We start from the raw sequence: 21,097 nt of genomic DNA on the forward strand, positions 1-21,097 counted from the left end.
GCACTAAATTTGACACCATCTCTAGTGATGAATATCTTTTGATGTCTCATCTCCCTCCAGTGGTCAAACTTCTCTCATTTGGAAGCTTCGACAACGTTAATTGATGTTAGAAATAAATCTCAGTTACATCAGAAAGATGAAAACGAGAGATCTTATCTTTGTCGGGGAGACAAAGATGGTTGGTTTAGGACTGTTGGCTGGAGGGAAAGATGGTGAGAGAGTGACCTCCAGAGGAAGAGAAAGGAGATGCCACTCAACAAGTGTCGGAGATAGCATCAAAGTTTGAAAACTAACCCTAGGGAGAGAAATGTCATTTTTTAAAACTTGACCTATAAGGGAAATTTTTAGTTTTTGGGTTTCCGGGGAGAAGAAATGAAATTTTAAAGAGTTAGGGTTTTGTTAACTTTAACCACTTATGAGTGAGTAAATGAGATATTTAAAGTTAAGGGATTAGAACTTGTGATAAGAGGATACTTTGGGTGAAAAATAGTCCTTTGGCCTTTCCTTGTATCACCAGAAAATATCATTTATTTGTCTAGTAGTACTATATACAGAATTTTATATACAAACAATAATGTATCATAATATAATTGAATAGTTAAAAATTAAAAATAAAATAACACTCAATCATATAATAATATATTATTATTTATATGTATAATTTTATTGGTATTTGTCACCATACATGAGGACGTAACTATTGTTAAATGTTAGCCAGAAGCAACCAAACGTTAATGGAGTATGAAACAATTGACACGGTCAGATATCATATGGGATTGGTTGGTTATATTTTTATTCATTTTTTTTATTTTAACCTCTTTTAAAGTCGACCTTTCACATATCAATCTGGTGAGTTACGGAGTCCTTATCTGAAAAACAAGAAGAATTCCATCCCACATTATATTTATCCCCATCTTAAGTTACAAAGTCTTTGTCAGAACAATTCCATCTTCTTAATTTATTAACTTTCCTTGAATCCTTCTCCTTTGTCTCCTTCAACAATAAGAATTTCCCGAATGCATGCAAAGTAAATTCCAATTTCATCTAATTTTGAATTGGATTTTCCACCAATCCTACCTACTTATGCGCATTTATTATATGGTTAGCTAAGCTTAATTTAATTTGTAACATAATATTCAAAACATTGGCTGCCAAACATATAAGTTAAATCTAAATAATTCTACTAACTTTGTATTTGACACTCCAACACCCTAGAAGCCTAACACAATTTAATCAAATTGTCGGTCCATTTACACAATGTTATTCATTTTATAATAAATACACTAAACAAACAAAAATATTTTTTATTAGTTTCAATGTTTACTGAGCTAAATAATACTTTATTCTTAAAACTTCATTAAATATATTTTTTACCTATAGTTTATGTTAATTAAAAAAATATCTTAAATACTTAAATTACATAAGAATTCACTTATTTTTCCTTCTTTCACCCTCATTTCTTACTCTATTCCCAGTTTCAAGCTATCATAGATGATTTCACTATCTTCCTCTTCTTCCTTTGTTCTCTTTTCTTTAACTCTCCTCATCTCTTTTCATTTGTTCCTTTCTTCAACTATTTTAGGTTATTGTCAACAACAATTTTTACTCAATTGAGTATCAAATGAAGACTATTACTAATGATAACTCATATCATGACGAAAAAGAGAGTGGTAGAGGCTAGCAACAATAAAATCGTTATAGTAGTGAAGGTGCAACATCAATGATTAAGGTTTTAAAAAAATTAAAATGATTAAAGTTTTCAAAAAAATTAAAAGGATTGATTTATAAGTGTTTAAACCTTTTCAAGGTCAATCTATTATGTTTAAAATATTTGGTTCTAATTTATAAAAGAATTATTTTTAAAATTTTTTTAATTAATGGATAATAAAATTACTATTTTGTTTTTGCAATGTTAGTTTCTTTTTTAAAAATTTTGTTTGGGTTTAATTTTGAATGAAAAAATGTTATTTATAGAATTTAATGGTACAAAAGTGTATTTAGAGAAAACCTTGGGTGAGAAAATATGATTTCTTCTTATAGAAAATAGATTTAAAAAATTAAACTGTTGTTGATAGTGAATGTCACTAATGACGATTAAAATCACATTTGAATTATTTAATTTCAGTTGAATTACACCATTTCCATGTAATTTTGATTAGCTTCAATTCTAATGTGATTCAATAGGAATAATTATAAAAATCATATCAAAATCGTAATTATATTGATATGATATAATTGTGTCAGTTGAATTACATTTTTATGGTGCAATTCTAACTTACGTTGATGACATTCACAACTGGCAATTGTTTTGATTTAATTTTTTTTTTTCGGGTTTTATTTGATTCAATTGAGAATAGAAATTTATATACTAATAATATATAAGTTTTTTTTTTATAAGTATATTTAAGTTGATAAAGGAAAATATAATTTGTTTAGGGTTTAAACATAAGTGACATTAATTTTATAATATTTATATGTTTTATAAATTAACAAAAATTCTAAAATTAAGCTTTATATTTCAAAGAAAAGTGAGAAAGTCTCCCTCAGTTTCAATTCAATAATTATAATTAGTGGTAGCAAAAGGGTCAAGCCATCCTGGGTCCCTTCTTTTTATCTTAGCATACGGGGGCACGGATTGTTACTGTAGCAAATTGTGATAAACCCTCCAGCTATTCCAATCGTGTTGCTTGCCTAGACTTCAGGCCGGTGGGCAACCCTCGCATGCCCCATAACTATGCAGGCAATTTAAAAATATAATAATAATTTACCTCTATAGGTGCATAACAACTTTTGCACCCGTAGAAGGCATTGGCATGGCCAAAGTATCATTTTTTTTATTTTTTCTATAAATTCCAATCAATATTTACTTGTATATAAAATTTAGTTTCTGTTTGTACTACAATTTTGTCAATCATTTATAAAAAAATTACAAATAAATACAAACTCATGTGAGTTTAATCTATTTGGGTAGTATAGCACTAATCATATTATTGATAATTCATATGGAGCAGGAGCACTTGCACATGAAAGTGGGACAACCACAGGCTTGACAAGGAAATAAAGAAAACAAAAATCTATGGTGTGAGATCACTTCGATCAAATAGAAAAAACAATCAAAGGTAGATTAATTCGACGAATAGTGTATAAACACTACGGTTCATGTTTGACATATGTTAGTTAGGGTGATACTAGTCATCTTCATCGACATATTATGAAATATTGTAAAAAAAAATTCACACGATATGAAAGGAAAACAATAAATTGTTTTCACTAGATCACAATTCGTTGATGACACCAATACAATAGGAGATTCAAGTGGTTTCAAGTGTGTTAGAGAAATGTCCAATTTCATTTATGATCAAACTAAAATGTGAGACTATGGTTTGGTATGTTGTAGCTTTTGATCAATGTTTCTCTTATATTAAAAATAAAATTTTAGAATCAATTATGCAAAATAATGTTTAAATAGCATTTAAAAGAATTCCTAAGTTTATACTTAAATCATATATCGTTAGAAATTATGAATTAACAAAATTAAAAATTATACGAGAATTTAGTAATTTTAGTGGTGTTATTTTTAAAACTTCTGACTTATAGAGTGCAACAAATCATGACATAGAATATTTATTTTCAAACTGTCTATTACATTGATTCAGATTGACAGTTATGCAAAAAGATAATTACATTTAGGTCATTACAATATCTTTATAGTGGTGTTACAATTTATCAGACATTAAGTAATATTTTTTATAAATATAAAATTAATAACTCTATTTTTCAATTACTTTAGATAATGTAAAAAATAATAATAGAGTAATTGAATTATTTATCAGTTCTATTTAGTAGAAAATTATTTCATATTAGATATGCATGTCACATTATAAATTTAATATCTCAGATAATTTGAGCTTAGCTAAAGATCAAATATCAATAATTAGACATGTCAGCGATCACATTTCATCATCTCTATCATTGATTTAAGTGTATCATAATTTTCGTAAGTCAATAAGATTAAGAGAAAAAAAAAGTTAAAAGCTAATATTAGAACTAAATAGAATTTAACATATCTTATGTTGAAAGTATGTGAAGGATATTAAGTAGTTATAACACGCTTCTTCAATACCTGACCAAAAGATTCTAAAAATCCTTTTTTTTTTATTGATTATAATTGTGAGATTGTCATGGTTCTAATGAATATATTAGAGCCTTTGAAGACATCCACAAACCAATCATCAGGTGTGTATTATCTAATTACATATTCAATTTTATATAATATGTTAGAAATAAATGGAATTTTTAAAAAATAAAATAGATAAATGGAAGAGAAATTTAAAAAATATTGAATAAGTACCTTTACTTTTTGTTGTTGCCATTATTTTAGATCCTAGGGCTAAATAATTATGAGTATAAAATTGTTTAGATATTATAAAGGAAAATTTGTTATAATAACCACTAGTAGAATGGACGATGTTCAAGATTTTTTTATCTAAAATGTATACTATTTATGAAATAAATATGGAAGGAGAACATAAACTTCTAAATCAAAGGTAAGTTCAATTAGTTCCAATAGAAGAAAGTTGTCTATATGGTCCCGCTTGTACAAATGTAAGCAAATATGGGTCAGAATTCAAATTTTGGTGAGTTTTACAATTATATTAACGTTAACCATTTTTCTAAAATTATAAAATAGTTTGATGATAAATTAGAGGTTTTAGCATTGTGGAAAGCAAATAAAAAAGGTTTTCATGAGTTTGTCACCATAGCACAAGATCTACTAACCCCTTCGATGTCTACTATAATATTAAAATATGCTTTTAGTACAGATAGATATATATGGAATAATAGACAATCGAACTTACATCCTAATATAGTCGAGACGATTATATATATGAAAAATTATGTGAAAGTTGATTTCAAATTAAAGAATCGAGTCATAGAATATATATTTTAAGAATTCAAAATTTGGACGTTGTTGACGAGTTTTTTAATCATGTAACTTCAGTATTTCTTCACTATAAGTGAATAATTATCAATAAAAATTTCAAAGTACAATCCTCAATTTTAATAATTAAAAAATGATTTTTATTTGTTTTTATATAATAACAAAAATAATAAAAATAAATTATATTATTTAAATAACAGGTTAACTCACAACAACCTTAAAAGTTGGAACAATATAAGATTATACTAAGAATTTTCACTTTTATGTGGGTTAACCTGACATAAAAAACCTGTTATTATACATGTTTTCATTCGATATGACCCATAGACATGATGAACCATGTCAAACTTAATACGGCCACTATTGTGTTTAATTATAAATGTTTGTGAAAATAGTAAATGGGTGACGTTAGTGAGAGAAAGTGAAAACTTTTTATAAGGACACCTGGCTTTATGGAAATGCCAGGAAAATAAGATACACAATTGTTTGGATATTTGTCGATTAATATGGAGCGGCATCCATTCTATCTGTGTTAAGTAAACCATTGTGTTTATTTGACACGTAGAAATCAAACAACTGCAAAGCGTGTAATTTGCAAAATTCTTAACACAAATTTTGCATTTAAGTAGTTGCTAAATAGCCAAAAGGATTGTTTTTCATTCAAGTTTTAATACAATGATAAATATATATTTATAAGGTTTAAATAAAAAGTTTTACTCAAAGATTATCTTATATTAAATTTTTTTTTAGATACAAAAATAAAATTATTATTTTATCATTAAATCCTAAAAATTTATAACATTTTTTTTATCGGTTTAAAAAACTAATAATTTCCTCTTAAAATTATATTTTAAAAAATTTATTTTCCTTTTTTAAACCCTAAACCCTACGATTTCCAAATCTGTCATAGCTCCTTCAATGATGGCAATGGCCACAAGCTCAGTTTCTCTTTTTCCTCCCTCTTCTTTCTGCCATAGTTGATGACGTCCGATGACAGGTGGCCTAACATCGATTAATGACAAAACACAACGATATAAGATGAAGAGGCAAATTCGAATCAACAACGGATGACAAGAATCCGTTGCGTTTTCCATCAATTCAGCTTCAGAGGAAGATGAATCGTATGATAGAAGCTTCGTTTAGAGTCGATTCAATAGAAAACATGATGAATCTAGACAATATGGTCGTAACTTCTTCGTCTTTGATTTGTTATCGTTGGGACATCTTCGCTTATCATTGGACGTTGTTAGTTGTGATAGTTGGAGAAAGAAAAAAAAGGAAGGAGTTGGTGGCTATCATCGTCACTGACACCATCATTAGAAAGAAGAGAAAACCTTAGAGATTTGAGAGGAAGAAATTACTTTTTAAAGTTAAAGTAAAGAGGTGAAATGCAAGTTTTAAAACCTCGGAGAGAGAATGAGACATAGTCCTTTGGCCTTGCGAAATTGGCTAATCATATTTTCAATGCCCCTTCGTTCGTTCATCACACATGATACATATTTGGAAGTTTCTTTATTATTTATTGAAATGAGTCAATAATCCCACGTGACCGTTTACTTACACGAGTTTAATAATTTGTTTGCTGAGAAACCAACCCATTAACTTCAAACGCAAGCTCCAACGCAGACACGCCCTTTCTCTCTCTCCCTCCACCTCAAAACCAATATGTGATTATCGTGCTCCTCCTATCAATCCGCTCTTTATATTTTTTCTGAACTTCACGCTGCTTCAGTGCTTGTTTCATTCAACGCTTCAATGGCAACGACAACTATTCAAACAACTCTAGCGACAACAACCACTCCGCCTAAACAATCTAAACAAGTTTGTTTCTCTTTTGCTGCGTACGCCAAGAATCTTATCTACCATTTACAATCCCTCAACGTTCCAATTCTTCCTGGCCTAAACGACGACGAATTTGCTTACATCGAATCAGCTTTCAATTTCACTTTCCCTCCTGATCTCCGTTCCATTCTCCGGGAAGGTCTCCCCGTCGGCCCCGCATTCCCCAATTGGCGTTCTTCTTCTCAGCAACAGCTTCAGATTCTTTTAAATCTTCCCCTTTTGTCCCTGTCAAGAAACGTAGCAGTTAACAACTTTTGGACTGATTCGTGGGGGCAAAAGCCGCAAGAAAAGAATCAAACTTTGTCATTGGTTAAACGATTATTAGAGAAAGCGCCGGTTCTTGTTCCTATATACAGAAATTGTTATATTCCTTCGGTGCCCAATATTGCCGGGAATCCCGTGTTTTATATCGACTGTGAGAAGATCAAAGTTTTGAGCTTTGACCTCGCGGGGTTTTTCAAAGAAGTTGAATTCTCGAAAGCCGGCAATTTTAAATCCGTTTGTAATATAGATATGCCTGTTTGGGCGGCGAAAGAGGCTCGGCGGATTGGGTTTTGGACGGAGGTTGCGGAGAGAGGGAAGAGGGTGGTTGCGCGTGGAGAAACGCGCGGGTGGTGGAACGATGGTGGTGGATTGAGGTTAGACTGTTGTTTGGAGGCAGCGTTCTGGAAATTGAGAGACGGAGGATGGAGGGAAGAGGAGGTTAGGGAGATGATGCTGATGGACGGCTGTGATGAAGATGATCAGAAGGCGGAGGAGAAGATTGGGGCCCAATTGATATGGTCCAATTTCAAAGACCGTATAGCGTGGCAAATGAGAGTATTGTCTTTGGTTTTACTACGTGCGGGGTGGAGCAGGGAAGAAGTGGAGTACTCGCTTAGTCTTGAAGATTTTGATCATTATGACAGTTCTAAAATTGATGGTAATTTTCTTCAAGGTATCAATTCAACTTCGACAGAATTTCAGCATCCGAAGAAGAAGAAGATCATAAAAAAGGGAAACAAAAAAAATGTAGGAGTTGATTAGGATGTATTGTATTGACATAAAGTGGTTATTACATTAATAGGAAAATATTTATTTATTATTTAATGTGAATTAGAGACTTCGTTATTAAGGTTGTCTATGTTGAAACATTAAGGCATTGGATTTTGTAATTCTTCAGTTAGTTGGCCATCTAAATTTTGCTGCTTCATACTACCAGTTTTGTAACCATATAAAAGAAAACTACAATGGTATATTGCCTTGAAAGGTAAAATCACTTGACTGCTTCCAATTTAAAGCTGGCTTTTCCGTCTTTATCTTTTCCTATTATTGGCTCTCTCTCTCTCTCTCTTAAATCGAAGTACGTTTTTTCTCTCATCGTGCCAAAAAGACAAGGAAATTTTAGAAAAAGATGACAACCCATGTCTCCGCTATGATTTTAAGGAAAAGATGTCCCATGGTCCTTTGTGTTTGTCTTATTTGTGTTCATCTGGTCTCTCACATTTATCCGTCAAAAAGCTTCCATAAATGTACAACTTGTTGATAATTGAAAAAAAAAAATTCATATCTAATAAAAATAAATAAATAAAAAATATAAAAATATGATAGATTAAATTAAATTTTAATATTAATTAATTAATTTTATATAATATGAGTTTTAATCTACATATTTATAAAATTAGTATACTCTGATATAGTCTCAAAGCTTAAAATTAAATGGGTGTGTCTTATACCTTAAAAATACTCTAGGTCTAACAACTTAACTTATCAAACCCAAAACAAAATGGGTGATTCTAATAACCTAAAAATGATCTAGGCCAAATACCCTAACTTGATCTTAGTACCAATTGAGAGTGCACCTAATCAAATGATGAATATAACAATCAATAGTGGTTACACTTGAGAGAGAGTGTTGAGAACTAAAGTTTCATATATAATAAAAACAATATTAGTAAGTGATATATAAATGTGGTAAATAAAACTTTAACACAAGACAATTAGTTTTATGTAATATAAGTTTCAATCTTCATACTTATACACTCAATATATTTCTGATATGGTATCAAAGCACAAATCAAATGATAAACTTAACAATCTAAAATGTTTTTAGATACAAGTGATAATACACTCGTCTAGATGGATTCTATCAAATGGTGAGTATAACAACTTATAACAGGAACACTTGAGGGAAAGTATTGAAGATTAAAAGAAAAAGTTTTATATCTAATAAAAATGAATAAAGTCAATGGTATAAAAATGTGATGGATTAAACTTTAATATAAATGAATTAATTTTATGTAATATGAATTTTGATATTTACACTTATAAATTTAATATATTCAATAGGGAAAAGGACTATTTCCCATCCATCTTTTAGCGTATTCTCAAACTTATACCCACGGGAGATCAAAAACCATTTTTTCCACCTATGACCAAACGGTCGTCCATTTTTTCAGTTAAAGACAAGGGCAAAATTGTCATTTTATTGTTTATAATAAAAAGTTATAAAATTTATTATTTTTCACCCCCTTTAGGTTTTAGAAACTAACATTTCATCTTTACTTAAAGTTTTTAAACTTTGAAAACTAACATTTTCACCCCCAAACCTAGGGCCTCCATATTTTCCAAAACGCGCCACCCCCCATAACTTTCAAAATTAGCAGTTTCACCCCCATTCTTCAACTTTATCTTCCGACGTGGTCTCTGGCGTCGTCACCGACCTCTTCCTTCTCCTGGTGTGACGACGGTGGTGCGATGAAGAGATCTTCATCTCCTCGTCGTACGGTGCAACGAAGAGATGGAGATCTCTTCATCGCACGATGCGACAAAGAGATAGAGATCTCTTCGTCACACCACCATGCAACGAAGAGGTCTCTCTTCGTCACTCCACCCAGACGATGAAGGACGATGCTTCATTACTCGTTGCGTCGTCCAGACGCTACTCGCCCTTCGTCTGTTCTTCCAAATCTAGACGACACTTCATCGTCCAGATCTAGGCGACAAAGGGTCATTCTTTATCGTCCTTTGTAGTCGGAGATGAGAGATAGGTCGAATGCGTCGGCTGTCGATGGTGGTCGGAGAAGAAAGCAAACTCTAGGGGTAAAATCTAAACTTTTCAAACTTTGAGGATGGGTTGGTTGTTAGTTTTTAAAACCTGGAGGGGGGTAATGGTGAAATTTTAAAATTTTAAGATTTTAAACAGTAAAATAACAATTTTACCCCTGTTCCTAACTGAAAAAATAGACGATAATTTGGTCATAGATGAGAAAAAGAGTTTTTGATTTTCCATAAGTATAAATTTGAGAATGGGCTAAAAGATGGGTGGGAAATAGTCCTTTTCCCTAGTTAATATGATATTATAACATAAATTAGACATACAACTTATAGAAATTGCACTTAAAAAAGTATATTAAAGACAAAATATATATATATATATATGATAAATTAAATCTTAAAATAAATAAATTAATTTTACTTAATATGAGTTTTAACAGCATACATATAAACATGTATAGCCGTAATGTTTTGCCAACACCTCGCGATCAGATACTTCCAAAAAGACTGCAAAATTCTCCATTGAAGTCTTCATTTGTTTCTTATTAATTATATATTGTCAGTAATAGACGACTGTATATCGGTTGAGAGCTCCAGGAACCTGACTTAACCCTAGTTGGTTTGATGTCTCTATCAAGGATGGTGATTTACTTGGACCATTTATCTGTGAAGAAGGTCAAATTTATCAACACCGACTCAAGAAATAAAGCCTCCATTTGGCTCTGCGTACGTCAGTCAACATTACTCATCAGCTTAAGGCTTTGAAAAATAACACAAAGACAATTGTCTTGGCTTTGTAATGCAAGTATGTTGTGACTTGGTCTAACAGCGTGAGCGATTTCTGGGATTATTTGTTCACATTGCTTCAATCCTATGAGCTCATCGTAATGTGAAATTCAGGAAAAAAAAGAATCGATTTCTTCCTTTTTGGGTTGAGCGTTAAATGTAAAAATAAGGATTTATTTGACTAGGGTGATTTTTCATTACTAAAAGGCCAAAAGATTTACACCTTCTATCCATAAACTTTTATTCATTAACTTTAAAAAATTTAAATATTTATTTATTAACTAAGATAATTATCATTTAACTTATAATATTAAAAATAAATAAATATTATCCTATTTTTCTACTTTAATTTTAAAAACTAACAATTTTCCTTTAATTTATTTTTGAAAGTTTCTCTTTTCCCCTCTACTAGGATTTTATATTTTTCTTCTATTTTTTGAGGACCTTTCTTCATCTTCAATGGTCATATCTACCCGAGACCAATCCGCCTTTAGCTAGTTCCTTTTTCTTTGACGCTTTCTCTCACTCCCAATTTGTCAAATCATTGTGATTGAGTAATTTTAAATTAAGAATAAAATAATATTTAATTATTAGAAAATTCTTAATGTAGGCTAATATTAATTATGGTTTTTATTTGATAATAGATAAGTTTAAGTGATTAAAGATAAGTTAAATATACTTAAAGGTTATGATCTGTGTGAACTGCATAAGTGTGAGTCTTAAAATTTATTGAACCTTGAAGGGGATCTACTATATATTGGCTAGATCCCCACTTCAAAATATGATATAATATAATTGCGGTATAGGTTACCCTATTGAAAGTTGCCATTCAATGAAGTTTTTAAAGTGAAAGACCAATTAGTGTTGAGAGGTAATCTCAACAGGTACTCTTAATAACTTTACGAATTTAAATTGTATGACATTCCAAGTATTCTTATAACCTTAAAAAATTTAATTCAATATTTTACAATCCATGCGTAAATTAGAGGTTATAATTTTGGCTCGATTTTAGGGGTTCCGACTCTCCTCAACCTAACAAAGAGGAGATTTTCCTATAAAATGGGAAAAGGGAATAAGAACGAGGATGAAAAAAATTCCTATAATTAGGAACTGGTCGGAGAAGGGGATACATGTATCTCCTCTTCCTATCTTTTTATATTAATATATTTACTTAAAATACAACCTATCAACAAACATGAACATAATTATTCACTCCCACTTAAGATAATCACATGAATAATTGTCAAAATGCTCATGCCTTTTTGTTGGGTCTCACAATAAATGTGCTCCGAAATTATCTCCTTACATAGTTAAGCTACATTACAATTTTATCATGAATGAAATGTTTCTCTTCATTTCTTTGATTATAGACTCCGAATATTGACCATCACTGTAGAATAATGTCTTTTAGCATATATATTCTTTATATGCATGACTCTAAAGTTAGTACACGATAACCATGTCACAAGTATTTGCTTTACTTGACATACAATTAACATATATGAATGTAAAGAGGACATAAAAAAAAAAAAATTGCATGCATATAAAGTTTTATTATCTTATTGTAATCAAAATTTCATTTTTCACATATAATCTATTAGCTTTGGGGCATTAAGACTAACGGAAAGGTGTCCAAGTGAAATTACTCCAACGAATGTCAAAAGTTTTCTATCCTGTCTACTTGAACTACACCCACTGTTCCAAACTCTGTTGATTCCTCTGTGACTAACCTGGTAGGGTAGTACTATGGATCCCACGGCAATGACATGGATGGAAATTGAATTTTCTCAGTTAGTCATTTAGTGGGGACTTTGATTTGTCTGTGTCTTTTGAAATAGGTGTTCATTTTAGTATGATGTGATCTAATACTGTCTTTTCATGTATTCAAACGATGCAACATTAAAATCCTTAGGGTGGATTTAGTATGGATAATATTTATCATAAAAATAAAAGATTTATGAAAGAATATACAAAAGAGGTTATCTAGAATGTTATTAAATATAAATTATTATTATTATTATTATTATTATTATTATTATTATTATATTTGATAATAATTAATAGTTATAAATAATTATTATGTTTAGTAGGAGGTGATAAAAAAATAATAAGATATTATTTTACATAACAATAAAACTATATATATTCATTTTGAATATATAAATGAATATAAACTTAATGTGTGTCATTAAGTGGTTGGTGATTTAGAATTAAGAATAAGATAACATCTAATCATATGATGTTACATATTAAATATGTACATATTTATGTATTCAAACTAGGTATACATAACATTGCTTTTTTACTTAAATATTTTTATGTATAATCATTTAAAATATTTTTATATTACTTATTATATTAATTAAAAATAATGATATTTTTATCTTAAAAAATTAATAAGGACATAATTGTAACAATCAAGATTATTTTAATAATATTTTAATACTTAAATTAAGAGTAATGATCATACTATATTCTATATTATTTATTATATCATCATTGATAATACAAAATTATTAAAATTTTTTATTACTTGATAAAATAAATAAAATAATATTAATAATAAAAAGTAAATTACTTTTAAGTAATTTTTATACCTACCAAACACCACCTAAATCTAGGTGATTTCTTCTGTGACACATTCTTCAAATGATGAAACAAAGTCATGCCTAAAAGTTTTCAGAAGAGAAGATGGAATAGAATAGAACAATAAGTTTCTGTCTTCGATCTAGCCGTTACAAAGTTTAAACCAAAATTCGGTCGACTGGATTTAATTTGGTCAACCGAATTTCCGAAAGCCAAAATACATGGCTTTTGGACAATTCAGAAGGTGCCATCGAAGAATTTGATCGGTCAAATTCGGTCGACCAAATTTTATTACATTTTATCCCCTGAGTTTTCAAAAATTATTTTGACCCCTAAAACTTTGAAAAGTGACAATTTAACCCATTTTTGAAAATTCTTTCAAAACCAACTTTGAGATATGAAAATGTAGTTCACAAAACTTCATCATTTTAAATGAATTAATAAAGTTTAGTTAAAAAATTGGCTTAACCCAATAAGTTTGAAAAATGACATTTTAACTCAAAATGTGAAAGATATGAAAATGAGTTTTCAAGTGAGCTATCCCATCAAATAAATATTCTAATCAAAATGAATGCTCCAAATTACAAATATATATACCTAAGCTTGAGTTTTAGTTCGAATCTTCAAGAATTCTTCATTTGAGTCTTGTCTTCATTTTCATTTTGAAACTCCTTCAAATACATTAGATAAATTCTTGCAATCTAAACTCACACTTAAGTAAAATCATTAGTTAATATGCTAAGGGACATATTAGTTTGTTATCATCAAAATAACCGCATAATGACTCCTTGAGTCAACAGTCTATACCTAGCTTTTTGGAAAAACATTGGGTTACAAATCTGTTTTAATATCTAGTAATCTTATTTTTCTTATTTCTTTTTCTCAAAAATACCTATTTATATCTAACGGGTTGTGCGTCCTAAGGTGTTGGAACTAAAAATCCAAACATTTGACATTTTGCTAAAGAAGCTAATTATGCTAAAATTGCTTCTTCCCATTTAGGCCAATCATGTTTTTGTTTACACTTAGTCATAGTATGTGGTTCAAAATCACCTTCATTCATAATTTTAATAGCTATTGCAAATGAGAATATATCATCAATGTTAACCATTTTATGGTTCTACATCTCTCTTGTATTACCATAATTTAAAGATAATTCAATATTTTCATTTTCTCGTTCTTCAGTATTTTATACCACTTCAAGGGTTTGTGCCGCTTTAGAGGTTTGAGTCTTTTCAGAGACCATAACCTCTTCTAAAGGAATATTAGAGAGCGTGAATTTTTTATTTATTTTAGTATTATTATGATTGATATCTGTTTGATTATTTGTCTTTCTTTTTCAAAGAATAGTGTCTTTCAATCCAATAGATCTACCATGCTTTTGACGTACAATAGATTAATCAATCACAATTCGAATGGATTGTTTAATAGTTACATTAATTCTTGTTGGTGTCTTGGCAGCTAGTATGTGTGATCTTGCCACTTTTATTATATCTACAAATGCATTAAACATTTGGTTGGTAATAATTTATAAATGCACTATTCTCTATACTTCAATTTCATTTTGAGATGTGTGAGAATCTATATGAGACATGGTAGGTACATACCAAGTAAGTTCATGTCTAACTTCAAAAGATGTTTTATTTTCTCTTAAAAGTGAGAATGTTGTCTCATCAAAGCGATAATCCTTAAATCATGTAGTAAAAAGATTACCTACTAATGGTTCTTGATATCTTATGATGGATGGTGAATTATATTTAGTATAAATTCTCAAACGATGTTAGGGTCCTATTTTTGTGCATTGAGGAGATGTAATAAGGACATATACAACACAACCAAATATTCTTAAATAAAATATATCAGGTTGATAATCAAGAACCAATTGTAGCGAAGAATATTGATAATAAGAAGAGGGTTGCAAGCGAATTAACGTTACAACTTGTAATATAGCATGTCCCCACATAGAAATTGATAATTAAGTTATTAATAATAAAGTACGTGTAATTAATTGGAGTCGTTTGATAAGAGATTTAGCTAATCTATTCTGGATATGGACACACGAGACTGAATGTTCAACATTAATCTCCATAGAAATGCAATAATTATCAAATGTTTTGAATTTAAATTCACCAATATTATCTGACCATATTGATTTGATCGAATAATATATAAAATGTGCCTTTAATTTGATCATTTGTGTTAACATTTAGCATATGCAATATTTCAAATTGACAATAAATAAACATGAGACCATTGTGTAAATACATCAATTAAAACCATAAAATAACAAAATGATTCACTTGGTAGATGCATAGGTCTACATATGTCCCCTTGAATCCTTTGTAAGAATGATGGAGATCAACTCTAATTTTGAAGGGAGATGATTTGATTTCCAATTTGCCTTGTGTACAGGTGGTGTAAAATTTTTCGCTGAAAAATAAAATTTTATGATTATTTAATGTATATCCATATGCATTTTTAATAATTATACGTATCATTATAGATTCTGGGTGACCTAAATAGTCATGTCAAAACAAAAAGACTTTTGGATCAGAGAACTTTTGGTTTGAGACTGCATAGGTTTCAATTGTCTTTATGATTGTATAATATAATATTGATGATAAAGCGAATAATTTTTCTAATATAACCCTTCTTTTGGAGGTATTACCGCTATACAGATAAATTTTGCACAATTTTCACTTAAGGTTTTAATGTGATAACCATAATTTCTTGTATCTTTAAAATTAAGTAGATTTCTTTTAGATCTACTTAAATATAATGCATCATTAATGCTTAGTTTGATCCATTTTTTGAACAAAATTATGGCTCTTTTAGAGCCTTTAATAAGATTTATTAATCCTGATATAACATTTACCTTAGTTTCAATCGGTGCTAAAGTTTAAAAAAAAAATTTTTCCTCGAGAATTATGTGCATTGTTGCACTATCTACCAAACACATGTCTCCATCATCAGCTTTTGAAGTCAATGCTTCAATTTTAAAGTTCATTTTCTTTCATTTAAAAATTATATTACTCATAATGTATACAAAATATTGAAAGGAAGGAGAACATTATAATAAAATATAAAATAATATTTATGACTTCAAAATAATTATATATGATGGATTTTAATTATAAAAATTTTGGGCATTCATGTCACTAGTCAAGTGATCCATATTTTATTCTTGAAAGAAGTTTTAAAATATCAAGATTCTATAGATCGATAGGATCTAAATCACCAAAAAATTAATTTTTTATAGACACTTAATATAATTCCACCCAATGTTTGTGTGTACTACATGTATATAATTAATGACATTTATAATCACACTTATTGTTTTGTGGTTTACTCTGCATTATGCTTTATTTTGTTTTAGTCTTAGTCTTAGTCCACTTCTAGTGGTATGATTGAAATTTTCTATTATAACCATCTTCAGGTCAAAAATTATTTCATCCATAATCTTATTTACACACATGATAACTACTTTTGGTAGTTATGTTCATTTTAGGGAACAATGCAATACTTGTGGGACAAGTTTAATGATTTTTCATTAATAAGAAAATATTAATTTAGAATTTGTTTTCCTGATATTGCTACTATAAGAGCATATTGTTATAAAAAAAAAGAAGGTAGAGAATATTTTCTCTTCCACATTATCTTAATAAGGAAAAATTTTTGAACATCATAGAGTTGTATTAAATTACGAAGCCATTGAGAGTATTATTGAATTTAATATTCAAATTTATCTTTTAAATTTCTCCATGAATTTAATGGATCTATTACTAGATCTAAATATTCAGCTTACAATCTTTCCAAGATGTGATGCCAGTAAAATAATAGCCTTAAATTTATCCTTTTGGAACATTTTATTTAATCAGTTTCTTAAGGCTTATAAATTCTAGGTGGAGAATCACATAAAAAACCTATTTAATATTATCTATCCAATTTTAGAAACTTCAGGTTTAAATATTATCATATTTACAAAACTTTTGGTTTTATAGACAACATATATGAGTTAATCTTTGAAACTTCATGTTCAAATATTATTTCATATCTACAAAACAACTAATTTTATAGAGAAAATATTGGGATTAATTTTTAAAAACTTCAGGTTCATATATTATCCCATATTTTCAAAACTTTTAGTTTTGTAATTAATATTCAAAATATTATAATATGTAAGTTGAATCTCTTTTGGATTTCAAGTTTATATTTTTCACAATTTATGTAAACTTTAGGTTACAAATGTGATATAATTATTATAAAATAAATAGTTTAATAAAACTTGAGACTTTGGGTTCATATATATATATATATATATATATATATATATATATTCTTATGATTTTATAAACTTCAAGTTACAAATCGGATATAATTACTATAATAAAAATAAATATTCAAGACTTCTAGTCTAGATTCATGTTTTTGTAAAATTCAGGTTACAAATTATATCTATAACTTCAGGTCCAAATTCATGATTTTGTAAATTTTGGATTACAAATAATATTTAGGATTTTCAGTCTAGATTCATGATATTCAGGACTTCAGGTCTAGATTCATGATTTTATAAGCTTTGAGTTACAAATAAGATATAATTATAAATAATAAATTAAATAGAAGAATAAAAGAAATTAAAATATCTATAATTTATATTTTACAAACAGGATAATATCATAATTAGAATATTCGTATTTGTAATATACAAATAAAATAATAATATGATTAAAAGATAATTAATATTAAAATATATCTAAATTGAAGGCATTGATTACATGTTATGTAAATTTACCATATTACCTATGATAGTTGCTAATATAATTACTTTACTAATCATGTCGGTTATTAGAAGTTAAAAGCAATTGTCTTAATTAAAAAGCCAAAAACTATCACATATGTAAGACTAAGAACACATAAACGCAGTGCACAAGGGCAAACAAGTGTTGTGAATATATACGGCAGGTACAGATTATCAACGTATCATTATCACTATCAAATTCAGACTATTTATTAACTAAATATGCCTATTTTGAACCTATATCTTGAAATTCCATCCTGGATTGACTATAACAAAAAAAAAAAAAATTGATAAGTTTAATTATGGTATTAATTTATGAAAAGTTTCTGAAAATTTTAAGAAATTTAAGTTTTATTATTGTTAATAATTTTTTTAAAAAATTTTATTACTCTAAATTGAAAGAATAAGAGAAGGCCTAAAAGCCCAAACTTTGTTGCTCAAATTTAAGCAGCTGAGAGCCCAGTGAATTATCATTTTACACGTGTCAGTCAAATACATTAGACATCGGAGTTTAAAAGCTAGGGTTTACTCTAATTACTTTCCAGTAACAGAGAAGGTTTTACACAGAAAAATGGCCATGGCGATGGTGAGATCTGGTGTCCTGAGAACGGCCCTTCGTAGAGGCTCTAGAACATCTGCTGCTCCTCCCAAGCGTGGATTCGCTTCTTCTGGTCATCAAGACGATGCCTGTAAGTATCCCTAAAATGTTTCATCAGTTTAGGTTTTGATTATTGATTGATTCATATTTAAATGTAATCCTCATATCATATGCATTGGATATATTTGCGGTTTTGATCAATATACGGAAGGCTATTCTGTTAGAATTTTGTTTTTGTTTTTGCTTTGTTCTTGAGGATTAAAAGATGTCATGAATCTTGAACGTCCTAAAATTTCTATAAAAGAACTATAAATGTTTATTTGTGGGATTCTCTTTAAAGACGACGGTAACAATAAAAAAAAAAATCTTGTGGCATGTTTATTTGTGTTTTTGGGTATTTCGAAATGGAAATTTAAATGTTTGATGTATACATAGTTTATGTGTTTAGAAACATTTTTTGAAGATCTGAATGGGTGAGATTGATTTACTTCAAAAATTTTCATCAGATGAGACGGCCAAGTGGGAGAAGATAACGTATTTAGGCATTGCTGCTTGCACTGTGCTGGCTATTTTTAACCTCTCAAAGGGTCATCCCCACCATGAAGAGCCTGCGGTGAGCTTTCTGTTCTCATTCTTGAATTTAGTGCATTTAATTATGCTTTTTCTAAAGGTATTACTCTATGCATTATCCATCATGTCCAACATCTGATTGCTGACTTCTTGTATGCAGCCGTATACATATTTGCACATCCGCAACAAGGAGTTCCCATGGGGTATGTTTTTATTGTGAATAAATTTATCTGTGTCCTTAGCCAAAAAGAAGAACTGTGTATTTTTTTATAACATTGATTGTGTTAATTATATTGATTCTGTGTTTGATGGTATTTTTGTCTTGACATTCAATCTTTCTTTTGTTGTAATTTGATTGCCTGTTGAGTTTGGCATAATGTGTCTTCTTTAAGCTTTTGGTAATCCTAAATATTGCAGCACCATTGATTTATCTTTTCTCTGCTTATTGTGCCTTGATGTCATCTTAGTTTCACAGTGTATTGAGTGCAGAGATAATTAAGGAGTGTAGCAAACTTCTATTAAATAACATTTTTGATTATTATGTTTTGAATAACAACAATCATTGTGCTATAATTATCAAATGTATGGAGGTCAATGAATGGCTTATTAAGCAACTAGCCATTCTGGCCTACCTTACAGGTGGGTTGTTCAGTAAAAACCTAAGAGTTGCCCTAACTATAATTCTTAAGGATAATGGATTATTCTTTTTTATTGAAAGTTTTTTCTTACGGACAACCGTGAAAAAAAATAGTGGCTTTTATGGGAGAGGATTGTGTTTTTTGTTGGTCATGGACAAATGTTTTGGGATGTATTTGTGCTTGGTGAGTGTGCCTGTTAAGATTTTTGTAAAGAAGTTCTTGCAGTTCATATGTTAGAGCTGTCAAATATATCATATGTTTGTTAGTTAAGTTGATTTATCTTTTTTAAAGTTGCATTTTGTAAATACTAATCTTTTTGTCTATGGTACATCATGGATGGTGGAAAATCAGGTTTTAGGTGTTCAGTCCTTTTGTTTCTGATTGTTAGAACATATTGCTAAGATAAATCTATTTGGCAATGGCAATGCTATGCCCTAAATTATGTATATATATACATATTTCCGTTTTCTAATGGTTAATATCTTTTGTTCAATTTGTAATACTCAGGTCCAGATGGTCTTTTTGAGAGCAAGCAGCACTAGGTTGTTTGATGGCGTTTTTCATGGAGATATCTCCTGAGACTTATTTAGCTCTCATGTTCTGTCAATTGTTTTTCATGACAATCATGATAATTTTTTTGTTCATTTATGTTAGGATTTCCATTTGTGGATCTCCATTATGGATTTAAAGACCAGTTTGCTGCAAGTTCAGCCTTTTTTAATTGTCTCTGTAAAACTCTGCTTGCAAATAAGATTGAAGAATAATATGGATTATTTCCTTAATATTCGTGGGCTATCAAACTCTTTTATGTGGAAATGTTGGTTGTTGAAGAGGTCTGGTATTAGTGTTGGATCGAGCATTGAACACTTTTTGAAGGAATTTGGCAAGAAAATTAAAATTTTTAATTTATGTTTACATCATATGTAACAATGGTATTGTAAAGTTTACATGGTTTTTTAAGAAATAAAACATAGAAACATGTAAACTACCTTGTACCTTGTAATTTGATTTGAAATTTGGAAGCTTGAATCATTAAAATAAGTGCTCTCTTGACTTGCACTCTTCAAGGAAGAAAAATGGAAGAAAGGAGAAGCTTTTCCCGGCAAAGAAGAAGAAGAAAAGAAAAATGCATATATTTCTTCATTTTTGCCTCACATTTATTACATTAAACTTGATATTTATCAAGTTACAACATGTGTTTAACTTTCATTGCTTGAAAATTAAGAGAAATTGGAATTTTACACATGTTAATTAATTTGTGTCCAAAATTATTCATTTTAACTTTCTAAACAATTTAAAAG

At 29.2% G+C, this 21,097-nt stretch overlaps 2 protein-coding genes across 2 annotated transcripts; both read left to right on the forward strand.

Annotated features, from left to right (window-relative positions):
- Window positions 1-6,558: 6,558 nt before the first annotated feature.
- LOC123215582 lies at window positions 6,559-8,057 on the forward strand. The gene has a single exon (XM_044635744.1). The coding sequence runs from the start codon at window positions 6,698-6,700 to the stop codon at window positions 7,808-7,810; it is 1,113 nt and encodes a 370-aa protein (XP_044491679.1). The 5' UTR covers window positions 6,559-6,697; the 3' UTR covers window positions 7,811-8,057.
- A 10,460-nt stretch (window positions 8,058-18,517) lies between these two features.
- LOC123214063 (cytochrome c oxidase subunit 6a, mitochondrial-like) lies at window positions 18,518-20,578 on the forward strand. Its single transcript, XM_044633775.1, has 4 exons — window positions 18,518-18,679; window positions 19,095-19,201; window positions 19,319-19,361; window positions 20,304-20,578. The coding sequence occupies exons 1-4, from the start codon at window positions 18,562-18,564 to the stop codon at window positions 20,336-20,338; spliced, it is 303 nt and encodes a 100-aa protein (XP_044489710.1). The 5' UTR covers window positions 18,518-18,561; the 3' UTR covers window positions 20,339-20,578.
- The last annotated feature ends 519 nt before the right edge of the window (window positions 20,579-21,097 follow it).

This window comes from Mangifera indica, chromosome 1 (genome assembly GCF_011075055.1).
Source record: "Mangifera indica cultivar Alphonso chromosome 1, CATAS_Mindica_2.1, whole genome shotgun sequence".
Taxonomy (NCBI): domain Eukaryota; kingdom Viridiplantae; phylum Streptophyta; class Magnoliopsida; order Sapindales; family Anacardiaceae; genus Mangifera; species Mangifera indica.

What these genes read in the sequence shown, in the direction of transcription:
- LOC123214063 (XM_044633775.1), top strand. Translation starts at nt 18,562, where the DNA reads ATGGCCATGGCGATGGTGAGATCTGGTGTCCTGAGAACGGCCCTTCGT. An exon ending in TGGTCATCAAGACGATGCCT is followed by an intron (nt 18,680 to 19,094) that starts GTAAGTATCCCT and finishes AATTTTCATCAG; the next exon opens with ATGAGACGGCCAAGTGGGAG. An exon ending in CCCACCATGAAGAGCCTGCG is followed by an intron (nt 19,202 to 19,318) that starts GTGAGCTTTCTG and finishes TCTTGTATGCAG; the next exon opens with CCGTATACATATTTGCACAT.
- LOC123215582 (XM_044635744.1), top strand. Translation starts at nt 6,698, where the DNA reads ATGGCAACGACAACTATTCAAACAACTCTAGCGACAACAACCACTCCG.